At 36.7% G+C, this 27,003-nt stretch overlaps 1 protein-coding gene across 8 annotated transcripts in view; it reads right to left on the bottom strand.

Annotated features, from left to right (window-relative positions):
- frmd4a (FERM domain containing 4A) overlaps positions 1 to 27,003 on the bottom strand; it is a 156,729-nt gene that overhangs the window by 32,437 nt on the left and 97,289 nt on the right. For 7 of the 8 annotated variants that reach the window (XM_016243363.1, XM_016243370.1, XM_016243339.1 and 4 more), the window contains exons 2-10: positions 20,819 to 20,884; positions 11,839 to 11,933; positions 8,552 to 8,644; positions 4,965 to 5,049; positions 3,717 to 3,773; positions 3,242 to 3,264; positions 2,183 to 2,266; positions 1,704 to 1,769; positions 509 to 566 (exon numbers count right to left, since the gene is read on the bottom strand). In XM_016243363.1, the coding sequence (XP_016098849.1) occupies positions 509 to 566; positions 1,704 to 1,769; positions 2,183 to 2,266; positions 3,242 to 3,264; positions 3,717 to 3,773; positions 4,965 to 5,049; positions 8,552 to 8,644; positions 11,839 to 11,933; positions 20,819 to 20,884 (627 nt within the window). Of the gene's footprint in view, positions 1 to 508; positions 567 to 1,703; positions 1,770 to 2,182; positions 2,267 to 3,241; positions 3,265 to 3,716; positions 3,774 to 4,964; positions 5,050 to 8,551; positions 8,645 to 11,838; positions 11,934 to 20,818; positions 20,885 to 26,278; positions 26,594 to 27,003 lie in introns of those variants that run through there. The other variant, XM_016243376.1, reaches the window with a different exon arrangement.

Raw genomic sequence — 27,003 nt, 5'->3', positions numbered from 1 at the left:
CTACGCCCGTGTTTTGTTCTCACAGACACCCGGTAGCAAGTAACAAAACAACATTAAACTCCGGCAAGAAGATAAAGTCCTTTTTGCAAAATCATAGACATGTATTTACAAATCAAGTATAATGGGAACACAGAATGATCTTGGAGAGAGCTTTACCGAGCTGACTGCTGTAACCGAACGCGACCAGGGTTTAAATGCTGAACAAATGACTGACAGCCACAGCGGAGAAAAGAGTTTGTGTGAACTTTAATGTAAGGACTTAAATGTTCATATGTAGCTCACATTAAGCTATCATATGGCTTCAGAAGTAACATAGAATAATTCGCACAATCGGGGAAAAAATAAAAATAAAATCTCAAGATTTGGATCGGCCCTCTCTGACCGATACCCGATCCGAGAAAAATGGCACTATCGGAGCCGATATCCGATATGAATATCGGATCGGCGCATCCCTATTTGTGACTGACGGCTGTGATTATAAACTTTCCCTCCGAGCACACTTACCCACCTTAACAGCATAATAATGCACTCCATATGTGGGTAACGACTCCACTATACTCATATAACTGTGAGAGAGAAGAAAGAAGAAATAATTGACAGTATGTTATGGATGTTACATATGCAAACAATTTACAATAGCAGTGAACACATGGGAGTGGATCTCGGAAGTAGGATGCATGCAAAGGATTATCATCACTAAAAGTGCAAAAACAAGTATTTGGATACTTTAGGCACACTTAGAATTTCACACTTTTCAAGCAAAATGTTTCCCTAAAAGACGTTTTAGTATAATACAAGCATAAAAGAAAACATATTGTGTTCAAAATTAAAAGTATAGTTCACTCAAAACTAAAAAAATTGCATGCTTTTTTCTGTGGAACACAAAAAATAACACTAATAAAAGTCAATGGAGTCAAAAGCATCAAATCTCATTGGTTCTTGCATGCCATGTGACCATATGTGATGTTGTTTAAGGTTTGTGTTGCCATTGACACCACTGATTCATAATATGGACAAAAAACAGCAAAAATATCTGATATTTTCTTTTGCGTTCTGCAGAAGTTGTTTTTGGAATGACATGAGGGTGACCAAATGATGACAAGTTTCATTTTTGGGTGAAGATAAAATGCATTTGGACACTTTTTGTTCATCAAACTTAAAGGAACATTTAGGTCAAGACAATATTCTTTCTTACTTGACGATAGCCTGGCCTCTGGACTGTCCACTTAGCTTCTTATAGTGTTCAATGACCCGGTCCTCACTGCAACACAACACACACTTAAAAGACGTTTTAGTATAATACAAGCATAAAAGAAAACATATTGTGTTCAAAATTAAAAGTATAGTTCACTCAAAACTAAAAAAATTGCTTGCTTTCTTCTGTGGAACACAAAAAATAACACTAATAAAAGTCAATGGAGTCAAAAGCATCAAATCTCATTGGTTCTTGCACGCCATGTGACCATATGTGATGTTGTTTAAGGTTTGTGTTGCCATTGACACCACTGATTCATAATATGGACAAAAAACAGCAAAAATATCTGATATTTTCTTTTGCGTTCTGCAGAAGTTGTTTTTGGAATGACATGAGGGTGACCAAATGATGACAAGTTTCATTTTTGGGTGAAGATAAAATGCATTTGGACACTTTTTGTTCATCAAACTTAAAGGAACATTTAGGTCAAGACAATATTCTTTCTTACTTGACGATAGCCTGGCCTCTGGACTGTCCACTTAGCTTCTTATAGTGTTCAATGACCCGGTCCTCACTGCAACACAACACACACAGACACACAGATTAGTGGCAACAGATGACAATGTTCATGAGAACGTGGCTGTCAGCCTATTTCAATTCTGCAGGAACAAAAAACAGACAAGAGTGAAAGCTTACAGATGTACAGAGACGCAGCCAATGAAATACAACACCATTAAGGAGATAAGTTCATACTTAGAACAGGAAGTACACCGGCCTGCTCAATATGAGTGTGTGAGTGAGAGTGTCTTAGAACGGCAGCATCTGTGAAACACTTCATTCGCATTAAATAGAATTCAGGGAAAATTAGGTTAGAGAATTATTCTGGGGAATCCTTTCCCATGGTGCTCAGAGAACACAGAGCAGATACATCTCGTTAATACCTCTCTATTATCAGCTGACAGCTGTGTGTATAAGTGTGTGTCTTACCAGTATGCGAGTGAAGGGTGCTCCTTCAGTGCTTGTGTAGGCAGTGCTGGCAGTTTCTTCAGATCAGCCCTAGTAGCATCATTACTGTAAAAATAACACACAATACTCAGTAATCAAAGCACCTAACAGAGCGGGGGAAAAAATCAGTCAATCAGAATTACAGAACAGAGACAGAAGACATAGAAAGGCAAATTAATTAAAATAAAATATTTTAATTATTATTATTATTGTAATAATTGCAATTGTAATAATAATTGTGCAAATGATAATAATTTTCACATTCTTGAAAATAAAAATGATTTCGCATTTGCAAACAATTTATGTAAAGATGGCAATCTGACTAATGGCAATCTGATCAACTAATAAATCAAGATGGAAATGTTAAAATCACAACTGATATTGCTTCCAGTTCACTCATGAAATGAAAGAACAGTACATTGCATTGTGGGATATATTATCCCTCACAATGTGCTCAGGTCGTATAATGCACATTTTGGCAAAGTTAGTGACTATCAGGGCATTCCACATACACAAAATGTTCACACTATATATAAAATGCATATTGCAAAAATTACGGCAGTATGGTAGTGTTCCATTCCAAACACAGAGCGATGGAGAGGTTAAGAGGAAGTGTAAGAGGTAGAGGAAATTGAGTCGAAGAAAACAGTGACAGAATAAAGCTGGAAGGATGCACATGTGACAGATTTGTAGCTGAGATACTGTGTGTAGAAAGTGTTTGTGTAAGTGTGTGTGTGTGTGTGTGAGATGGAGAGAGCCAGGGGTTAGTATGTGTAATTTAACACTGTTTATCCTCTGCATTCCATTTCCTCCCCTCTGTCTCCGTTCCCAGTGTTCACACCCCCACATCTCTCTCTTTCTCTCTCTCTCTCCATCTCTCTTGAATTGTGTGCATGTGCTTATGTGGCAAGGAGAGTTTGATATACACCGCAAATTGGATCTACTTTCACTCTGCAGCGACACACTGATCGAGACTTTGATAGTGTGTGAGTGTAAAAGAGGTCACTGGAAGGTGATTCGTTCATTCAAACAGCCTCTTACCTCGTGAAGTCTCCTTTGGCTTCCTGTGGGAGAAAAAAAAAGACATATTTTAGTATCAATAATGAGTGTTTGATGGTAGACCAGACCGCTTGGAAAGATCGTATCCTCTGATACACAGAACGGTGCATGTGTGTCTCAGTAGGGGATGTAGTCGCAGCCATCTGGACTGAATCCTCCAAAAGGTCAAACACACATAACATACCTGATACTACACCTGGATCACACATACACAGAGTCATAAAGGAAAACCATATTTCTCCAAAGTATTTCCCTCGTATGGATAACTTACAGTACAAAGGAAACATCCTGTTTTAGATTTAAAATAAAGCACTCTGTCAGGCAGAAATACTGTAGTGACCTGAATATGACTCTATAACGCATACACAAGTGTATTTGAGATGTATGAACTTTATGAAAGTTCATTGCACGGTTTATGAAGGTCCACAAAATGATAAACAGTCCGTCATGATCTTACCTGTAAGATATAAGAGGCCAGTTCAAACACCACCTCGCTCTCCACCTCTATGAGCTCCTGAAGACAGACAGGAAGAAAGAGACCCTTAAGTTCAGGATGACAGCAGACAGGACATCTCCATTAATCTGTCTCTTATCTTATCTCTCTCTCTTTTAATGACCTGATCTGCTGACTTATCACTGAAGGGTCTATCTAAATCACTTCAGCTATTTCCTGTGTAATCAACAGCAGGACAAAGCCACATACACACACATGGGTTTTATGTGAGGGTTTTTTTTTAAGTGTAGGGGGTCTTAATTACTTCAATGACCAAGTCAAACGAAGCGATTCATTACCTTTGATGAACACAAGAATTTCAGGAATGTCACACACAGAGTACTGGCATGTATTAGAAAGCTGACTCTAGAGTAAAGTGTGAGCAATGAGCTCATGGTGGGAATCTGTGGTATGTGACCAGTGACACACACACACACATTCACAAATACAGAATGCTTTTGGAAGAATTAAGCACTTTAAAAAAACAACAACAACAAACAAAACAGCTATTGCAAATATAGCTGTACAGTATTATATTTATTATATATAAACACTACCATTCAAAAGTTTGTGGTTCAAAAGACTGCATTTATTTAATCAAAAATACAATGACACTGTGAAGTGTTATTTTAATTTAAAATAACAGGTTTCTATTTAAATATTTTTTTAAACGCAATTTATTCCTGTGATGCAAAGCTGAATTTTTAGCAGCCATTACTCCAGTCCTTCAGAAATCATTCTAATAAGTTGCTGCTCAAGAAACATTTCTTATTACTATCAATATTGAAAACTGTTGTGCTACCATTTTTGTGGAAACCATTTTTTTAAAGAAGGGTTCAGCATTTATTTGAAATTGAAATCTTTTGTAACAATGTTTAAGGCTTTATGGTTTACTTCTTATCAGTTCAAGTCATTATTGGTGAATAAAAGATTTTTTAATACCTTAATGACCCCAAACTTTTGAATAAAAGTGTATACATGTATAATAAACATAATGTATGTTAATATGTGCTAGTGAAGAGCTTGGTACTTTGCACATTCTTACAGTACCATAAGTCAATCAGCGTTGCAATGATGTAATTTTTCAGATAAATCTGTAACGTGGCATTTATGCCTAAGGTGCTCCATGGACATAGATGGAAGTAACAAATGGATGTAAAAGGGCATTAGTTAATACTGCCCTCTAGTGATAGAACAGTGAAAACAGTTTACCTTATAGATGCAGGACTTTGCATTGAGGAAGAACAGCTCTATTGTGGCATTGTCCTTAAGGTAAGAGATACTTTCTATGTAGAACCTGTAGAAGAGAAAATAATATGCACATCAAAATATGGCTAAAGTTTTAAAAACATTACAGTTACATATACAGTATACACAATTCACATATTAAGACTGCCAAACATGATTTGTTTAGTTGTGAACATGATTCAAAATTGTTCAGTATGAGCAACCAATTCTGATTCCTCCTTAGCAGGTTCATTCAGATTGTTTGAATGAACTCACTGAAAGAAACAATGTATTTAATACACAGACCCAAAGACCAATCACTAGAGGGCATCATAAACACTGCTATATCCTCTTGCTGTCTCCATCCCTCTCGAACCCCACAAAAAGAAAACAATTTCCACTGTGCAAGCTTCCTTTAGCAGTCAGATTAGAGTTAGCGGGAACTACAACAACAAACAAACACAAAAATAAGTAATTGTCTCAAAATCAGCATAAATAAATAAGCTCTCTCAGCATGACATTTTTTCATTTCAGCTGAAGCTGTGACATTCACACATGGACTGTTACGCAGACATAGACATGCATAGATATACGTACAGATGCAAACTGATAATATGACCTTGAACATACACTGAGGCATACACTGAACTTAAAATGAACCCTATGACACACGATACATGAAGACACATGCTTTGAATCCATGGCTGACTGTTTAAAGGAGCGAGAGGAATGAGAGAGACAGAAAACGAGTGAAAGTGAGAGAGATTAAAGTGATTAAAACTGTATTGACAGCTGGTTTAATTTGAGATGTGAGTGAGACAGTCTTACATGCATCAAAGACTTTAGCTCACTCCAATCAATAGCCCCATCACGAGCAGAAAGGACAACACACACAAGCACACTGATTCACACAGGACATCATGCATGCATTAAAACTGGGCCTCCGCTCCAATTTAAACTGCACTGACACGCAATAGCTCAAGCAAAAGACATACAGCTCCGCACGCAGCTATTAGAGCAAAATGCATGCGTGCGTATGCGTGTATTTAAGTGTTTGTGTCTGTGCATGACCCAGAAAAGCAAAGTGATGCAAGAGGAATAGACTGAACGAGAGAAAAGCAATTCAAGTGTGTCCCAACAAATGGGTGAAATGCTGGGCTATTTTAATGCTGAGCTTGACAGCAATAAACCAGCAACCACCCACAGCGAGCGTGGTGATGTATGACGGTGTGCTGATTGCGACTAAGCAGTAAAATACTGCGAGGAATAGAGCTGCACGATTAATCGTTAAAAGATCGCGATCTCGATTCAGACACCCACGCGATCTCATTTCTAAATGACAACGATTCCCCGAGTCTATTAAACCTTTGACAAAGTCTTACCGGATCATTCAAATCGGTGTTCGCACTGCCGCTGACACAGAAAGAGCAGTTACTTACCATGTTTGGTTAAGAAACATCTTCACAAACGGTCTTTTCAACTACACAGTATTATTTCTGTCTTACAGTCATTCATATTATCACAGAAATACTGGGGTGAAAGTTTATAGTTCAGATATAAACATTGATATCTAAGGCAGCGATCAAAATTTTAAAAGCAAATCACCTTTTGAAAGTAACTACGCTTCAAATAACATTTGTGTCACTAGGTGGCGAAAAGTGACTTAAATGTATTTGTCATTGAGTGAATTATTCATTCAAGAGAATCGTTCAAAAACGCTGATTCATCCAGTAATGAAACAAGTGAAGTCGGTTTATGAGTGAGTCGTTGAATCATTGATTCAAACAACTTTTTCATAATTTTAATATAAAAAATTGGTGTATTAAATATATTATACACTACCAGTCAGATGTTTTTATGTTTTTTAAAGAAGTCTCTTCTGCTCACCAAGCCTGCATTTATTTGATCCAAAATACAGCAAAAACAGTACAATTTTGAAATATTTTTTACAATTTAAAATAACTGCTTTCTATTCGAATATATTTTAAAATGTAATTTATTCCTGTGATTTCAAAGCTGGATTTTCAGCATCATTACTCCAGTCTTCAGTGTCACATGATCCTTCAGAAATCACTCTGATATGGTGATTTGCTGTTCAAAAAAAACATTTATTATTATTGTTGAAAACAGTTGGAGATTTTTTTCAGGTTTCTTTGATAGAAAGTTCAGAAGAACAGCATTTATCTGAAATAGAAATCTTTTGTAATATTATAAATGTCTTTATTGTACTTTTGATCAATTTAAAGGATCCTTGCTAAATAAAAGTAATAATTTATATAATCCCCCCACCCCCACCCAAAAAAATACTGCCTCCAAGTTTTTGAATGGTATAGTCAGTGTATAATGTTACAAAAGCTTATTTCAGATAAATGCTCATCTTTCTATTCATTAAAGAATCCTGAAAAAATTTACTCAAGCGTTTTAAATATTGATAAAAATAATAATAAAAAAAAATGTTTCTTAAACAGCAATCAGCATATCAGAATGATTTCTGAAGGATCATGTGACTGGAGTAATGACGCTGAAAATTCAGCTTTGATCACAGGAATAAATTACATTTTGAAATATATTCAAATAGAAAGCAGTTCTTTTAAATAGTAAAAATATTTCACAATATTACTACTTTTGCTGTATTTTGGATCAAATAAATGCAGGAGGCATTGCTGAGCAGAAGAGAATTCTTTAAAAAACATGAAAAAGCTTACTGTTCAAAAACTTTTGACTGGTAGTGTATATTAAAATGCATAATAATTCATTCAAATTAATTAAACACTTTTAAATAGACTGCAGCAATAATATTTTGTCACACATTATTTTGTTTAGTTCAGAATCGTGGGAGAATCGTGATCTCTATTTGAGACAAAAATAATCGTGATTCTCAATTTATCCAGAATCGTGCAGCTCTAGCGAGGAAGCACACAAATGTGCCCGCTTTAACTCTCTCGCACACACGGAGACATACAAACACACAAGAGCAATAAATATACTGGCTGCTCTTTGTATTGGTCATATTTCGAAGCAGATCCAATTCAAATCTAAATGAATCAACCCACCCAGCAGATATCTGCTCATGCTCTGCAATTCAAACACAGTCTGATTAACACTCTGCTGTTGCCATGGTGTTCAAATTGCTGGGGGTGTTAATGACAGGAATGGTGTATTCTGATTGGACGTGTTTCTGGTAACTGCCAGTAAACTGTGATTTACTGACCTCGCTAATTTGAAACAATAAACAAACACATACACAAGCCCCCCAACACGAAAACACTCTGATCGAAGTGTTGATGCCAATTCATTCTGGAGGTGTTAAGTGTTTTCTTTTTTTAATATTCAGCTGGGATTTCTTGAAGTAATATGGACGTTTCTCTTTTATTCTCTCTGTCGATAAACATATATTATTATTATATATTATTGTATTAGTAATAAATAAAATAATTAAAAAAATAAATGTAATATATAACTATTTTATATGTGTAGTTTATTATATATTTATATAACTAATTTTATTAATAATAAATATGCATGTGTATACATATAAATGTTTATTGTGCTTTTGCTGCAGCTGTACTTACCTAACACAGAAGTAAAGCGCAATGGGTCCAGATTTCTTAGGAAACTCGTGTTCCAGAACACGACGATCTAACTGCAACCAGCTGAAATGACCCCTGAAACACAGCCCAAGAGAAATGACTGATAGCATCTGTAACAGCAACCGGAAATGTCTTGCAACATCTTACAATGTCTCATTCATAGTGCCACATAACGTCATAAAACATCATGCGAAAAATGAGCCACAAGAGGGCTGTTTTATGTTCTAGATGTCATCGCATGTGCATTTTCATGCATAATTTAGCCAGTGATGACAAAAACAAAAGCACTCAGGAAACCATTGCATTGGTATTCTGTTGCACAGAGATATATAACCTTTAACAGGTAATTATAAATCCAAAAGTAGATTCTACTCAGCAGTGTTTCCCCTAGGTTTACGGCTTTTTTTGGGGGGGGGGGACACTTATTTACAATTTAATTTATTAAATTGTAAATAAACAATTTATCAAAAGTTTAACAAAAATTACATGTTTAGGGCCCTATGAAATGTTTTCTTTTTTCCAACCTTATGTTTTATTGTTACCAAATTCTGTGTTTTAACATGTCTAATTATTTGAAAGCATAAAAACAAGTTTCATTTATTCTTACAATAGACTGTTTTTTTTCCTCAGAAATTCTGTGTTGTGTATTTAAATTTTTTTAAGGCATAAAACAGTTATTTAATTTATCTTTTAATTAATGAAAATTAAATAAATTAGATTTTTGGAAAATAAAGGGGATTTAATATTAAAATTAAAACATTGAAGAAATATTGTATGATTATTCCTTAAAAATAAAGTTTTAATAATTTTAGTAGTAGTAGTAGCAGCCTATTACGTACATTCTACTGAACAATAGTAATATATTTCTGCCGCAATGCCTTCAAGTCAAACCGAACCTTTATTTTGACGGGTTGCCGTGAATACCTTTACATTCCTGTGTGTATATGATATGAGGATAGTTTTACTCAAATGAAACGGTCAAATGCTCATGAAGTGACTCTCAGAGCAGTTCTGGAGGTGTTGTTCATGTATTTATGTCCTCATTAGCAGTGCCAGGATGTTTTTATAGGGGTGGCCAGGGAGGGGCCAGCATCCAGTCTGAGGTGGCACAGAAATCTTCATTATTTCAATATAAAAATGTGTTTGACTATAAAGTACTGGACTGTTTTAGTGCCTAAAACACAACTGAATACATTTAATTACTACTAAATTTTATTTGAGATATTTGTGAATTAGATCAAGTAATGCTGAGTGAAGGACGGAAGTCAACAGCACATAAATGCCAGAATGTAAAATGAGTTATTTTATGCATTTAAATGGTTTCATTTTCGTTTGTACTTTACAAAATAAAAAATAAAAATAGCGCATGTTTTCCAGTATAAGTGCACTGTGTTCATATTTACTTGTGCATTAAATTACAAAAAAAAAAAAAACACAGCTTGCGCCTTATTGTGTAGGCCTATATTGTCTTTTATTGTTATCTCGAATTGCGCAATATTTTAGTAGGCTACATGAATTTGAGAGACGTTCTTTAATGTGATGCTATACATAAATTAATGCACTAATCACCTTTTTGGTAATTTCATGACTTAACTGATGACAGAACTACATTGTATGCTCAAAGTTTTTTGCACGCATTATTTATAATGAAGCGATATAGCGCCTTATATTTGCGTAAAGTTGAAGAGTGTGCACCGTGAGCACGGTAAAACAGCTGTCAGGAGAGGAAAGTTTGTTTTACTGATATAGCCTACAACATCTCATCAGACCGCAGTTCACTGTTGTTCTACTGAAGCTCATTTGGCACATGTTCTTTCATTTCCGCGCTCATTTGACTTGCGCTTGGCGCTGAGTCGAAGTTGAAGTGCGCGTCTGAAAAGTCTCCCGTTTGATGTGGTCATAAAGAGATACGGCAGTTCCACGTCTTAATAAATGCATTTCTTGTCAAAAAAAGGGACAAAAACTGCAGTTTTGAGTGGGGTGGCCAAGCTTAGGTCAGTGGTGGCCACGGCCACCCCCTGGCTCCGCCCCTGCTCATTAGTGAGACGACAGACGTTAATATCACCGGAAGCGTCACGCGCGCTTCAGTACGAGTAGTAAACAAAACTGCGCGTCTGCGCCATTCATTAACACAGAGACACGCAGAATTCATATTTAAATAGTCGTTTTGCGGCTTAATATTTACAAATACTAGTGGGAGTGGGAGTGTGCTCACTTGTGTGCGCGCATCGGGGCGGAACTCCACTGTGCGCGATACAGAGAGCGCGACCATGTAACAGAGACAAATTACATGTCGTCGTGTAAATAAGATAAACAACATAAGGCTATTTCATTTGTTTAATAAAAGAACAAGGTTCTATAGGAAAGGTAACTTTAAATAACTTCTGTTGTGATCTGGCGCTATAGAGAAAATTAAATTAACTTGACCTTCAAGGGGGGCGGGGGGTGCCTTTCTAATATAATGGCAGGGGAAACACTGCTCAGTACATTATATTACCTACTTATATATTTTATAAAATAATAAAAAGATCTAATAATATATTAATAAATTATATAAATATTTATATATACACACAGATATTAGTATTTAATGAATTACATAAATATTTATAAAATGTATTAACATATTATTTAGATTTTTTTTAAAGAACATGAGTAAAATTGCTTCTATAGTGCTCTGGGTGGAACAATTTTAATACAGATGGTTGTAACACTGACAAGCAACAACCCAAAGTGTTTTAAATTGTGTTTGTATAAGGAAATGACTGTGCCTCTTTAACTCACACTGTGTGCGTGTTTCTGACAGAAATGCATTTGTCCATTTGCATGTTGTCCTTGGCGAATGCAAACTGTCAATCCCTTGTTGGGAAGGATGTACAGTGGGGCGGATCAAAGGTCACCAGACAACATTTCAAAATCTTTGGGAACTAAAAAACACATTCCCCCAAGCACACCAGCAGTGAGAACAGACGGAACGTCTTCTCTTGAGTGAGTGTGTGTGTGTGTGGGTGCCTTAAAGAAATCATGCGAAGATACAACTAACAAATGTCACACAGCAGTAGGTCACACTGTGTAGGATGAATGAAGAGCTGGTTGTCGCAGAAAGTGAAGAGAGGAGAAAGAGTGAAGCCAATCATTTCCCTGTGGAATTATCATGTTCACTCATCCAGTCCTGGCACAGTCAGAGAGCTGAACTGTTCATGATTACACCTTTTCTCATAGGTTAGAGGCAGATGTAATATTTAATAGGATGTCTTGGCTATACGTACGTCTCATCCACATAAGAGATTCCAAAATATTCCTTCTCCTTCAGGTTGAAATGGGATGCCACCAGGTCTAGAAGATCCTTCGCCATTAGCTTGGGCTGAGAGAGACAGAAAAAAACAGGTTTCAACACAAAATAGATCTTTTGGTTTAGAACGTACACACTACACACACACACACAGACAAAACTCCCAGATACACACACACACACAAGGTCAGCGAGTTGGCAGGCTGTGAGCGTTGTATTCTGATGAGTATTGATGCACTGCAGTGACTCTGCAATTTCATGCCGACTCTGTCTGTCTGCAGTCTGTGTGTGTTGCATCTTGAACAGAGCGTGACTTGCTGCACAAACAGTATCTGAAATATGCTCATAAAGCTGAGATATTTCCTTTTAAGAAGGATTGATAATTATTTTTAATAATACAAAGACATACAGAGTTTCTGACTAAACAACACTGACACACACCCAGAACAATCTGGAAAACTGAGAGACACACCAGTTGTCACACTGTCTCTGCTTCTGCAAGCTCGGGGCTTTCCCTGTGTGTGTGAATGTAATTGTAAAGTGAATGTAAAGTGAGTTAGAGCCAGTGTGTGGTAAACCATGGGTGTGTCACTGGCTTTGAGCGTAGACACTGAAATCACTGGTGTCCTGGGACATCTTTGCACAGCTTACCAACCTACCAATATATCCACACACAACCATTAATGATCATTCTAATAATAAGAAGACACATTTCTTATTATTATCAATGCTGAAAACAGTTCTAAACTTGGACAGTAGTGTATGTTTGGGGTGTGTATGCATAGATATATTTGTTTATAATGCTCTGGCAATTTTTGTATAGTTTTTCATAAGGTTTATCTGTATTTATGTATTTATGGACACTTATTTTTTACAAAATTATATGATAATGAAGTACTGAACGAAAGCACTGAAAAGTCTGAGAAAGATCAAAATAGTTAAATAAATTTAAACAAGATGTGGACTCGATATACACATGCATTGTGTGCATGAGCCTGTGTTCAAAACACTTTAATTACTGTTTCGGTTTCGACACAGACCATTTTGAATTAAGAACACACACACACACACACATACAGCAACAGCACTCTTTATAAGAGAGCCAACCCACCCACCAACCCTAAAAATAGCACAGCAAAATCTGGAGCAAAAGTACAATCACTGCCACAACCTCTGCTCATGGAAGGAAAGAAGGAAAGAAAGAGAAGAAGAAAAGAACAAGGGGTAGATTACAAAATCATCATTATTTATGTTGTGTATTATCACATTTTAAATTATAATGTACGTCTTCTATATAAAGCTTTGACTAAGGTAGTTCTTAATAGTTCCAAAACCTAGTGAGCTGCCTGCCTAGATAGCACTTCACCTAGAGTTACTGGAGCATAAGAGTACAAGAGTAAGCACAAAATTGTGCTGCCTAAAAAGATAACTTATTCAAATGCAGAAATATCAATAAAATAGTTCAATGTAAGTAACAAAGGACTATTTTCACCAATATTAATGTGTGGCATGTATTTGTATTAACCATTAGTGCAGCAATTTCCAAACTTTTTTGTCAGCTGAGCCCCATTTGATTTTAATTTTAATTATTTAACAACACATTTGCATTTTCATTGTTCTTTGATATTGGTCAATAATCCCATGACATACAGGTAAACAAATAAAATGTTTTTTAGTTTTTTTTAGTTTCGGGTTTAATTTTAACTATTTTTTTTATTAAAATGTATTCATTTTAATTGTACATTTTTTATTATTTAGCTAATTATTAGCTTTTCATTAGCACACAAACCCTCTGCAGTTTCTGTGTAATTTTCCCAGGGGTTCATGAACCCCAGTTTGGAAAACCCTGCATTAGAGTTCTTAGCTAAATAACATTTGTTAACGCTAAACTCTATTGAAATCAGCATTCTCCCATCTTGATCATCTCAGATCATCTATTGCAGTGAGGAAGTCGCCTTAGACGGTAGTTGCCTACATAGAGAGCAGAAAATGACGCAACCAACTAGGTTTTGGAACAGAGCTGTTGTGTCAGACGCAAAGCATCATCATACAGCTTTAAAAAAAACCTCAATGTCTACCGAGACTCTCTGATTCACCACCCTCCCTTCAGGTCTGATCTCAAAAACCCAGCTTTCAGCAAGATACATTGTTTTAGATATTCTTTTATCTTTTTTGGCACTAACATTGTGGTTTATCACAAATGAAACAGTCAGTATTTTGTGAGATTGTTCACCTCTTACTTCAGGTGAGATCTGCAACTCTGTACCACATCAATCAATTGGCACATTTAATCCCATCATTCCAAGCAACGCGGTGTGAAACAGCTTGCTTCCTCAATTAGCCAAAGCGAGTGTGTAAGTGTGTGTCTGTGGTAAGAAGTGGAAGCAGGTTTAATATGACCGCAATCTTCAATCTGGACCCATTTGTGGTGGTGTATGTGTGTGCTTGTGCAGTTGAGAAAATGAAGAGGGCTAAAACTCAAACCGTGTTCATCTCTCTGTTTAGCCTCCAGACTTGATTATGACAGTTACTGATATAATAATGTGTTAAGAGTCTCTGAAATGTGTAGATAAGAAAGATCAAGCATTATTAATATCCTGTTAGTGTGCATTGAGGGCCATCAATATGAGCGCTATATGGCTTTAACATATTTAATGTGGGATGGCTATCATCTCCTCTATGCCACTTACACTTACATTTCCACATGGAATAGCATGTGATAGCGTGTGTGGCCATGAGGAAGAATATCCGAACTGTTGTGATTTACTATCATTAAACAGTGGGTGTCTGATCAGGACGGAAGAGCGATGACAAGAACACACGCCGTCAGGTCTCGTCAGGTCTAGATCACAGAGATGAGAGATGCGAGTCGGCTTTCATCACACGGAATGACTTCAGCACAAAGCAACGCTAGGGTTTTTGTTCAGGATTTATGCTGTTAAAACACATGTTGATCTGATCATGAATGCAGACTAGATAGTGTCTTTCTCTAAAGCTGCCTGTACACTGTAAAATCTGAAGATGTAATTATATAACAAAGGTGCATTTACACAGATGTTTTTTACATTTACATTTTTAATCTGACACCGAGCCAGTGTAAATACATTTATGAAGGAAGTGCAATCATGGGCAACAATGGGTCTGTTCCAAAACAAAGTGAGCCAGCCAGTTACCTTCAGATATGGAACTTTACAAGTGGCTGATTTGAAATGCCCTACATATGCAGCACATAACATAAAATATGCAGCACATAACATAAAATACACAGCACGCACAACTAGTGCGTAAAATAGGGTAAACGTACCTATTAAGCTCACGTACCCATTAAGCACACTTCCATTTTTGAACTCGGATTATAAAAAGAAAAAATAATTTATTATCCTAATTGATGTCTTAACCAATTGATGTGTTTGTTACTACATACCTCCTGTAATTTCAAGTCATTCAGATAATTACACACTGAGATATGGGTCTCCATGTGTTGACACTGTCTGGCGGCCATTTTGAAAGCTGTCTGAAAACTTTCACCAAAAGAGGAGCCCTTTAAATGTGCATTTTTTAGATGTTTAAGCCTTTATTCTGGGTAAGATTCACTACTTACTGTAAAATTAAGAGATTAATGTTCAGACTTTTGCATATTATATAACCTGGAACTTGGATGTGGGAAATAATTACAGTTAGATCCAAAAGAGAGTTTTAGCAACATAGCGCAGATGCTACACAACACAGTTTGCTAACTAGCTGTATAAGATTGTGTGCTACGCTAATATATTACTTCACAGGCATTACTGGCTTGTACTTTTAAATCCATAATATTATACATTTACAGTTTATTGCTGGTCAGTGGTTTTACACTGCTGTAATTTTTAAAGGTTGTATATTATTGTAAGGTGAGCTTAAAGGGTGCACTACTATGAAAATCACACAGCTTCAGTGTGACATCAATAACAAAAAGTATAATTTCATAGATATTGTTAATCATAGTTGTTCATATTAAAATATGTGTGAACTTAATACATGACCTAGATTATTTATTCAGCAAAATCTTGTCATTTTAATAATTATTACATTAAATTTATTAAAAATTGTTGCTGCTCCACTTAAGCTCAGTGTGCTCTCTTTAAGCTCTTCCACACTGAAAGTCTATGTAAATACTTCATAAACAGACTTTAAATATTAACTGATGGTCGTCACTTTAAGTTGATCTTAATAAAATGATTAAAAACTTATTTTAACAGCTTTAAGATGACAAAATCGAGACATAAATACAGTTTATGCCTAAAGATGAAAGAGGCATGTCTTCCATTCAAAGAAGGAGCCAACAGAAACCTGTCGTATCTGTCGAGGAAAAAAGCAACTAAAGGCTGGAATACGCTACACTACTTTTAAAATGTGAACATATTTAAAACACTAGGCTTCATACACTTACCTACTTTGTTTTTTGAATACGTGTTACTTCGCTGAATGTGGACTAGTCTAGATGTTGCAATGTGTTTAAATGACACTTCACTATGAATGTATAACTGATCAAATTGAGTGCCTTGTTGCTTGATTTTAGTGTTGTTGTTTTTTTTTTGTGATTGACTTTGTACCTTCAAATTACATTTTTTTTCAATTATTCTTTAAAAATGTTGTTCAAAATAAACAAGACTTTTTAATAAAACATGATGTGAGCTTAATGGGAACAGGGGTGTGCTTAAAGGGTACAAAAATGTACCCATTAAGCACAGCCAGACTTTTTGCAAAAGTGAACAGATTTTTAAAACACTAGGCTTCATACACGTACCTACTTTGTAAATAGTTTGTTTTTTGAATGTGTGTTACTTCGCTGAATGTAGACTAGTCTAGATGTTGCAATGTGTTTAAATGACACTTCACTATGAATGTATAACTGATCAAATTGAGTGCCTTGTTGCTTGATTTTAGTGTTGTTGTTTTTTTTTGTGATTGACTTTGTACCTTCAAATTAAAATTTTTTTCAATTATTCTTTAAAAATGTTGTTCAAAATAAACAAGACTTTTTAATAAAACATGATGTGAGCTTAATGGGAACAGGGGTGTGCTTAAAGGGTACAAAAATGTACCCATTAAGCACAGCCAGACTTTTTGCATTTAATGATGTATATCTTAATTCAAATGCTTTTGTCATTTAAAATAAAATTAAATATTTTTGTGTGAGAGATTAATATTTTATTTTAATATAACTTCTTGTACTGAAACCAATATCTTGTGCACTAAAAATGACTCAATGTAGATTTTGGTGAGCTTAATAGGTACGTTTACCCTAGTACATTTTCAAATAGCCTGAACAATTTTTATAGACTTTTTTGGTGTTACATAATTCTCAAATTTTAGCTAACATTTCGAAAGAAATGAATTTTGGATTTCATCTTGGATTTCCTTTTTCACTAAACTTGTCGCAATACATTCTGTAATTGCTTTGATGGAAATTTGGCAAAAAAAAAAGGTATCTAAGCAGGGACGCGGGAAGTAGGGGTGCTGAGGGGGCTGCAGCACCCCCTGTTTTCACATGGTTGCAAATGCAACGCCAAGTTTGTTCATTTAAATTTATTCAGTTTTAGCATTTAATAATTTATTTGTAATGATCTCTGAAATATAAATTGTAAGTGGGCTATAATAAACCCATGTTTATCTTTAGAAACATGATTACATTTTACTTGTGATGTTTTCTATATGGGATTATTAGCCTAATCCTCATGAACACGTGACGCTAGCGCCCCCCCTCAACACGGACACACACAGCACCCCCAACCGAAAGCATCTTCCACCGCCCCTGTATCTAAGAGATATCTAACTCAGACCTTAAAGTAGTTTAAGTATATCATCTAGCACCTCAAACTCAAAGGTCTGTCTTCTTCAAGAGAGACCAAATATGCTCTTGTCAAACTCTTGACAGACAGTGTAAATTATAGCTGAGAGGAAGGACCGTGCTAGGACACGAGAGAACCACCAACTAACAGCACCTGCTTTGACTCACCATGGAAAATGACGAAAACACGCTAAACGCACATCACTCACAAAATTACAGCCTGCTGTGGAGAGACAGGTGGGAGATGCTAACAAGCAGTTAGACAGCTGAAAAAAGGAGCAAGATTATACAACTTGGGAAATAGTCTGAACAAGACTGTTGACAGCTCTTGTACTGTAAGACTGTCTACCTTATTATAAACCAAAGTCATGTCAAAACTGCCGACAGAAAATAAAAACGGAAACAAAAATGTACCTCCATTAAAGCCAACACAAACTAGATGTTTTCTACTGCACTGTATGCAAATAAGCCCACGAATGATGAGACAGCAGCAATGTTCAGTCTCTATTGGGACTATAAAATCATTTACAAAGATACTGCCAGTCGCACAGTGTAAGATCATCCATGATAACCTTCAAAATGGTACACTGCCTCTAATGAGGCGAGAAAGAAGTGAGGAGGAAGAGGAAACAGATAAATGAGGCTACAGAAAGATCCAACAGAGACCCATCAGTAAAACCAAACCAGACAATGATTTCACAGCTGCATATGTAAAATGGTTCACATCTAAAAGGGTGTTCACATTGGAATTGAAGGTTGTAAATGACTTTTTAAAATTGATTTGTTAGTGACTTTAAATTGTAATATACTATCTACTCCAGTTTCCCCAAAACATCTAATCTTAAAATTTGTATTTAGATTTCCTAAAAAAGAAATTAAGGCTATGCAAAACTGCCACAATAAGAGTTTCCTCCATTTAACTTTTAATCAAGAAGTTAGCTATCCCTTTTGGTCCAATGTCTTTTCACCAAGCAAATTATGCATGTCTCCGAATGTAAAACTCAACACATACGTTTGCGTATATGATCTTTCACATGCACATGAATGGAACAGTTACTTTAATGCACAGAAGATCCTGTAGCATTGCCCTGTTAGGTACATCAACAAAATTGCTCTTACAGAAAAAGGGAAGAGCTGTTCCTCAAGGAACATGCAGAAAAAAACTAACTTGGAATAACAGCAGAATTCTCAATGGCACGCTTAACCTACACAACCTTCTCCAGAACATCTGCTGACATGGAGGAAGAGAAAGAGGAGGAAAAAGAGAAGTCAGAAAGCAGAAAGAACAAGCTAAATCTTTTAGCCAACGCTAAAAGAACATATATGTAAGTACTCATGACTAAAGTAGGACAAATGTGTAAAGATTATGGAATAAGCATTTCTGCAACAGCTCAATAAATCATAAACTGTAGAGAGAGTGAGGAAACACATTGACTACCCCTCTGCCTTATCCCTTCTTTTTTCTATCTCTTCCTGGAAATCCCTTCTTTTCCTCTCTCTCATCCTCTTACCTGATTGTTAAGGACTCTCTCACCTCCTCTCCTTTCTAGATTGTAGTTTATCAGATCGAAACTGCAACCACAATCAACTCAACCAGCATTTTAGAGGAGAGAAAGAGAGTGTGTTGAAAATGAGAGATGGAGGAGGCTGAGAAATTAAATTTCTCCAACTATGATGGAGTTTAAACTGGATTGGAGTCTAGAGGAATCAGGTCACCTAATCGCACCTGACAGGCATGAGAGAGCGAGAGAGCATGAAAGTAGATAAATAGAACTGAACTGAGCAGGACAGAATAGAATAATAAACAATAATAAAGAAAAATAAAGATAGCAATAAAACAGAAAAGAAAATATAATGGAAAGTGATCAGAAGAAAACAAAGCAAAATATAATAGGACATAAAAGAGCAAAATCAGTGTTATAAAAAATTTAAAGAAATGAAATAAGCTGAAATAAAATATAAATATTAGATTAAAAACTTAAAATGTAAAAAAACTTAAAGATTAGATATACTTTCTAGGCAAAAATAAGTTGAAGTACTAAAATTACTAAAACTAAAACAAACAAAGTCATATAGAAATATATATTTTTTTAGATGACAAGCAGATAACAAAATTACTAAAACTTAAATTAAAATACAACAATAAACGCTAATTCAAGATATGAATAAATATTATAATAATAAATAAATAATAAAACAAATAAACAGAGATAATAAGAATGGAAAAATAGAATAGAATAAATGAGAAAAAAACAATACAACAATAGAACAAAACAGACGAGAATAGAACAGTACTATAAAACTTTATTCTTCATGTGTTCAGTGACTGAGATGCCACAGGCAGCGTTTGGCTCATGATTAGAGATTTCCTGAGAAAGTTCATATGAGTGTGAGTGTTGAGGAAACGAAGCTCTGCTGAGGAGACATTTCTGTTTATATTGAGGTCTGAGGGCTGATGGAGCATGGGAGACAGACAGTGTTGTTATGGAAACTGAACTCATCCTGAGAGATGATGTTTGTTTTCTGATAGGAGGATTTATGGAGTGTTTTGAGCAGGAGGGGGCTGCTGTATGCGTGGTTGGGTGGGTGACTTGAGAGGCTGCTGGTTTGGGTAGTTATGGGAACCTAAACCTGCCAGATTGACTATTAGTGGTACTGATGTTTAAAAGACACTTGAGAGACAGACATATGCACAAACATATGATAGAGTTCAGGTCAGGGCAAACTAATCTCAGGGTCTGTTTGGCTGTGAAATCGGAGAAAGGCATAAAGGAGTCATATTATATTAGCACACACAGAGCAAACATTCAAACTCATACACGCACACAGACCGATAAAGAGCCCCTATTTCCACAAGACATTAATTAAGTCTCAGAGGAACAATGAGGATTTCCCTTCCCAGACAAACAAGAGGAAACCTGAGGCCTTTATCACAAAAACATACACCAAAACTTCACACCTATGTATTTCAACAGTCATACAACTGTACTATTTCTGCACTAATACTGGACATTGTGCTGGTGAATTGAGTTAAGCAGAATCAATTATCGATTAAAAACCTACAATATCATATTCGGGCCTTGTTGTACCATTATCTTGATTGTTATAAAAAAGTATATGGTCTTACCTGTACCAGGAGCTCCAATTTCCTGTCATCCAGGAGATGGACCTGACATCTCCGCCCTTCCGTCATCTGTTGTGGAGGGAGAGAGAAAGAGAAAGAGATTATTGAAAGCAAATTCACAGCAGGGTGAAATCAACTGTAAATACTAGGTCATGGTGACATGACAAAAATAGAAACTCTCCTTACACACATGCAGCACGATTCCCAGTCAAGCAGCAGAATTCAATCTCATTCACTCCCACACACACACACACACACACACACTTTTAAACTGAATTATCTCACACATCAGTGCTGATGCGGAGTAGCATTTTGTTGTTGTTGAAGTTTTAAGTGTATTTTGATTTAACTCCTGGTTAAAATATATAACAACTGCAGACACACTTAACATGAAAATTCTTACTAAATTTAGAAATCAAATATTAGGCTATACAACAAATAATAAACAAGTAAAAAGCATGTTGTTTCCCTTACAGAGTGCTTGCAGACTTTTATGGTCAGAGGTCAGAAATGAGATAATGGCTACTTTTCATCTAAAAAATAGTGACATTTATATAAAAGCAACCAACCAGTTTATTTTGTTTTTACTTGTTGTTTAGGGTCAGGTTTATCTGAAACTGCTAATACCACAAGCTTTTTTTTTTTTAAAGAGTGGCTTTTACATAAAAAGACCAATTTTGTAATCAAAATTCTGTTCTAGACCCCAATGACTTCCATTTTATGTACAAAAAAAGTCAACATTTTCAAAATATCATTTTGTGTGTGTGTGTGTACTGCAGAAGAAAGTCATATAGATTTGGAATAACATTGACTGCACAATGACAAAATATTCACTCAAAATTGCAGTTAACTACATAAAATCACTTTGTATCGTATATACGTCATGAGCACACACATCATACATACGCTTCTATTTGAAATTCATCACCGCCTAGAGATCAGGGCTTACAGCTGCTGTTAATATCAGTGTTAATATAAAACTCCCCTCAACCATCACTAATTGATGAAAGAGGGATCGTGCCATGCCAGTCCGTATAGATACCTGCACCAGCGCACAATCTGATTAGTGCTTTGATTGCCATCTGCCATGGTGAAGAATATCTCTTTTTATCAAAGCCAGAGAGGACTGCTCATAATTAATATTAAATTGAGTCTGCAAGAAAAACAAACACACTAACAACACACTTTCCTCCAGGGTAAAACGAGTATGTGCATTCAGAACTCCTCCCGCAGGGCGCAGCTGGACATTCCATCTATGAAACATGTTTGGAGTTACTATCGTCTGCACGCTCCTTTCGTTTGATCTCAAATCACCGCTCACTCCCACTCGCTTTCCATTCACTCTCACACACAATTTTTGTGAGTATTTACTTAAGATCGCTGCTTCTGTGCCAAGCCGTATAGTAAACATCCCATTACGAGCAGGTGGACAGACATATCTGTGAAGAACAGAGTCTGACTAACAGCCATGTCATCACATGAGTTATCCTTTAGGATTGAGCTGGTTTGACATCTCGAGTACAAAGAACCAAAGTGTAACCCGATACTCCCATTGTTCTTTTCCCTTCAAGAGAGCTTTTCATTTTTTGTTTATTTTCTCTTGAAGGAAAAAATGTTTCGAGGGATTTTGAGTCTGTGAATGTGATACTAACAGTGGCGGTAGTTCACATCCATCAGCGGACTTTCCATCCGGTTCCTGTTTATACATCCTGTACGAGTCAGAATGCTATATCGCGCTCTTATTCTATCCCTCCATGCTTTCACACTCTCATCCACCCCCTCTACCTCTATATGTAGGCCAAGTTAAAAGGAAAATGGAAAAAACGAAAAATACAAGACATTTCTTAAGCTTTTCAGTGTGATGGTGTATGTAAGGACATCAGAATGGGAACATGTGGAGCGTTCTGGCTGCCATCAGGAAGCGCCGTCCCTGAGGAACACAAACAATGAGGCTGATAAAAGCAGCATGGCTCACATTTCCTCCACGCACACGTGGGGGGGAAAGACTGGAGGAGGGGAGTCACAGGACTAGAAACACATCCTTTCTTCCCCTTCTCCTCTGCCTTGTTCCTCAGTGGAGCTACACAACCTCAAATGCACAGGCATGTGACAGACCACATGATTAATTGTGTGAGTGTGTGTCCGAACAAACTGGTGTGAGTTCGTTATTGACCTGTGAAGATGTTTTTACAGGGGGGCTTGGCTTGATGAATTTCTCTTGGTCGTGCTAACGCTGAATCTAACTCCAACTCCATCTCCTAAAAGCTGATATCCTGTCTTCAGAATAACATGCCCTCAGGCAACATCCGTATTCTTATCCCTCAACCACTGAGTGAGATCACATTTCCATATAATAAAGACAAACCTAAATCAATATGAGCTGGTTCACCTGAATATGGTCCAGCCTTTAATGATGAGGTTTTTTTTAAATGTCTAATTCCTTCCCTGGAGCTGCACATGACCCAATTAGGTCAGCTCATCTAACTTTTATGATATTCATTTATGAGAATAAATATGGTAGCATAATTGATCCCAACCACTGCAGCACCTTTACAACCATATACAGTATATATTTCAGTTTGGGGATGGGTAATGACGGCTCACTAATCTACCAGTTGTCCAAAAACCAAATTGCTCCCCTTTAAAGTTTTTATGTAAACAAAGAAACAAAAACCAGCCTAGTAATACAGGACTTTCTAAAAAAAATAAAATAAAATTGCCGATTAGTCATTTAGGCAACCTAATAAATCTGGAACATATGTAGAAACTGGAAAATATGCAGTTTTGTACATTCATGCTAGAGTTTAAGTTTAGGATTATCTTTAGACTAGAAGACTAAAAAATTTACATTTCCCATCGACCACCTACTCGAAATGTAACCTATTAAAAATAATAAAATAAATCAATAAACTCCTATTTAAACTTTCCTCATAGGTCAGTACCCTTGTATTAACACTTATCATAATAAAACACACAAAAAAACTATGTTTTATTTTAAAAATGTGATTGATAACTAAAATAAATAATACTCAATCCTTCCTCAAAGTACAATATCCTTGTAGACATACTATCCTAATTAAAAAAATAATAATTTAAATCGGCAGAATCCTATGGAATTGATTTAAACAGAGCATTATACACTTTCTGGCAGCTGAAAGCATATTCAAATCAGCCAAAACATTTCATAAACAAACAGTGTGGTGGGAAGCGCAGAACTGTGAATGATGATTGTTCCAATTCTGTGGAGATTTGTGAAGCTTTTTGAGGGCACAGATTCCACGTGGGCCTGCTCATAACAAGCAAAAGATGCAGAACCCAGAAGCCAAACTTTGTGGTGGCTGATATTGGGCTGACTTTCCAAACTTAAAGGCTAAACTTTATTACCGACCTTGCGGTAGCCCAAAAGCACTGCAGTTTGGTTACATCATATTAAACCTCTTAAGGTCTGAGTCAGGCTTGATAGGAACACTTCCCACCACACAATAGAAGATTAAACCTGAGGCTTTGAATGAAGCAAACAGCATGCTGGTGATGGGAGCACATCCTTACAGCCTGAAGCTCAAGATGTCGCACCTCCGCTCTACTGAATGAGAACGCTCCTCACTAGGGTGTATCTGGAGGGGGAGGTGAACAGCTCTCAACCACAATCCCAGAATCTAACAATCAGGTGCTGGGAATGGTGTGTTAGCAGAAGTATGTTTGTATGCTGCATCTGGTGTGGGGTTACAAAATGCCTCGCCTGTAATCACTGAACGGTGAGTCACTTCTTCTTCAGCTGAACTGCAGTGCCCTACGAACCTGTGATGTAGGGCTGCACGATTAATCAAATGCGATTGTCATGAGTATTTTGTTAAAAAAGCCGGTTCTGTAATCAGCAGTAAATCATCATCACATGCTTTCAGATGGAGCAGCATTTACTACACAGTGCCATAGTTCACTGACAAGTTACGCAAAAAAAATCGCAGATGATTTTATTGCACGATTCTGAAATCGAAGAAATCGTTCGCGATAATGACAGCTGTTTGCATTGCATCCATCTGAAAGCATGTGAAAATACCACATTTAATAACATATTTTTACTCCAAACTCACTTCATAACGTCAGTCGAGTGTTTGAAATAAATCCTTCTGTGAGATGATGTGGCTTCTTACACAGAATAAGGCACGCAACATATTTCATAGTATTTAAGCAGTGATAAAGGCATTGCATTATAAATATACTTTATTTTAATGAAAATTCAATGAAAGCAGTTGAATCTTCTGTTTATTCAGCTGCAGAGATAAGCATTTTCTGGGTTTCTTTTGCGAGGCGTATTTAGAGTTTCAGTGCGAGAGTGCCCTCTGGCCTTTGGATGGAGATTTACTGCTGATCAGTCATAGGAAACTGCAACCAAATTTATTAGTGGAATGTATCTATGAAGCCAAAAATGCTCGACTGAGCTTATCTACACAGCATTTTTGGATCAATGCTGCTATGATGCCATCTAGGTAGGGAGCTCACATCTAATTGGACATTGTACCAAAATTTACTAAAGTGAAACATCTATGTGGAGGTGAGAAGTTTTTGAGACAGCCCAAATCAACATATCTTTCCATGAGAGGCATTACTATCAAATTTAATAAAGCAAAGACAGAAAAAAATGCTGTTTAGGTAGGCATCCAGTTAAGACAGAGACATTATAGATAGATAGATAGACAGACAGACAAAGACAGATAGATAGACAGACAGAGACAGACAGATTAGATAGATAGATAGATCAGACAGACAGATAGATAGCCCACAAAGGTAGGTTTCCAGACAGCAAATCCTTTCTATGAGACTGTCATTTGACATTTCCAGTGAATCTAATGAGGCAAGACTTAACACAACTGCATTGTTCAAGGATTTTAAGGATATGAACGTGATGGTCACATGCATGCAATCCTCTTAAGTTCCTGTCACTATCCACAGCAGATCTGATCACATTCAGCTGTCAGCACAGGTTAACAGCCTTGGAAAAATTGATGAATGAGTCTAAATGGGCAGTAATTGTGACCAAGCAAAGCAAATGAGCTAGCTATTTAGAATACAAACTTCTATAAAAGCAACATTAATAGTTTCTAAAAAAAATCACCTTAAGGACGATGTTCGTCAAAACAGACCAACATTATGAGAAAACGACGCAGTATTTCACACATCACATGCCTCGGTGTTTCTGAGGTAAGTGGCTAGCAGGCTAGCTGCAGAACAGTTTACACTCTCGAGGACCCTTTTCACCTCCTAAAATCTGATTTTAACGATGATATCCTCCGTGTATGGTCACAAATCAGTGCTCTATCTCGCGTTGACAGTAAAATGTGTGTAAAACTGTTTAGTTAAGTAAGAAACAGAACGAAACCGCGGATTTAACGCATCCATCCTTACACCGTCCCTTACTGACTGACTGAAGCGGGAAGCGCTGCGCGAGACGTGCGCGCGATTTACCTTGTTAAAAATCCCTTACGCTCCCGCGTACGTGAATTCCTCGCCGAGATAATAAATAAATAAATGGCCTCTAACAACAACAGTAATCCAAATGGGTTAAATCCGAAGAGAAAACGTTCACACGCCGGCCTAAATCATCCTCGCAGTCAGCATCATCCATGTCGTTGTTGTTGTGATCCCCGGTGAAGCTGCACAGGCGAAGCGGAGCGGACTGACAGCGGCAGTGCCAGCGCATCCCATCCCATCCCTCTCCGCTCTCAACGCGCTGCTTCACAGGGACCGCTGGCCCGCGTCCAGCAAGCAGCTCCGTACAACACTATTCACACACACACTAGCAGCCCCTCCTCCTCCGCCTTTCCCCCCGTGACACCGGCGAGGCTGTGAACGAGTAAAACGCGACGCACACACACACACACACACACACACACACACACACACTCAGTCCAGCCTGACATCATCATCATCATTTTACACCTTGTGTGTTGTTTTACCTAAGCTACAGTGTTGGGGAAAGTTACTTTTAAAAGTAATGCATTACAATATTACGTTACTCCATAAAAAGTAACTAATTACGTTACCTAGTTACTTTTTATGGAAAGTAATGCGTTACGTTACTTTTGCGCTACTTTAAAAATCTGGACAGGGCTTGCTTGTTTGTTTTTAAAATAAAAAAGTTCTATTTTTGGCAAATATAAAAGCCTTTTCACACCAAAAGTGAAATGAAT

This window comes from Sinocyclocheilus grahami, unplaced genomic scaffold, assembly GCF_001515645.1.
Source record: "Sinocyclocheilus grahami isolate Dianchi unplaced genomic scaffold, SAMN03320097.WGS_v1.1 scaffold22.1, whole genome shotgun sequence".
Taxonomy (NCBI): Eukaryota; Metazoa; Chordata; class Actinopteri; order Cypriniformes; family Cyprinidae; genus Sinocyclocheilus; species Sinocyclocheilus grahami.
The sequence above is the reverse complement of the archived record's forward strand: the minus strand, read 5'-3'. Positions and strand labels throughout refer to the sequence as shown.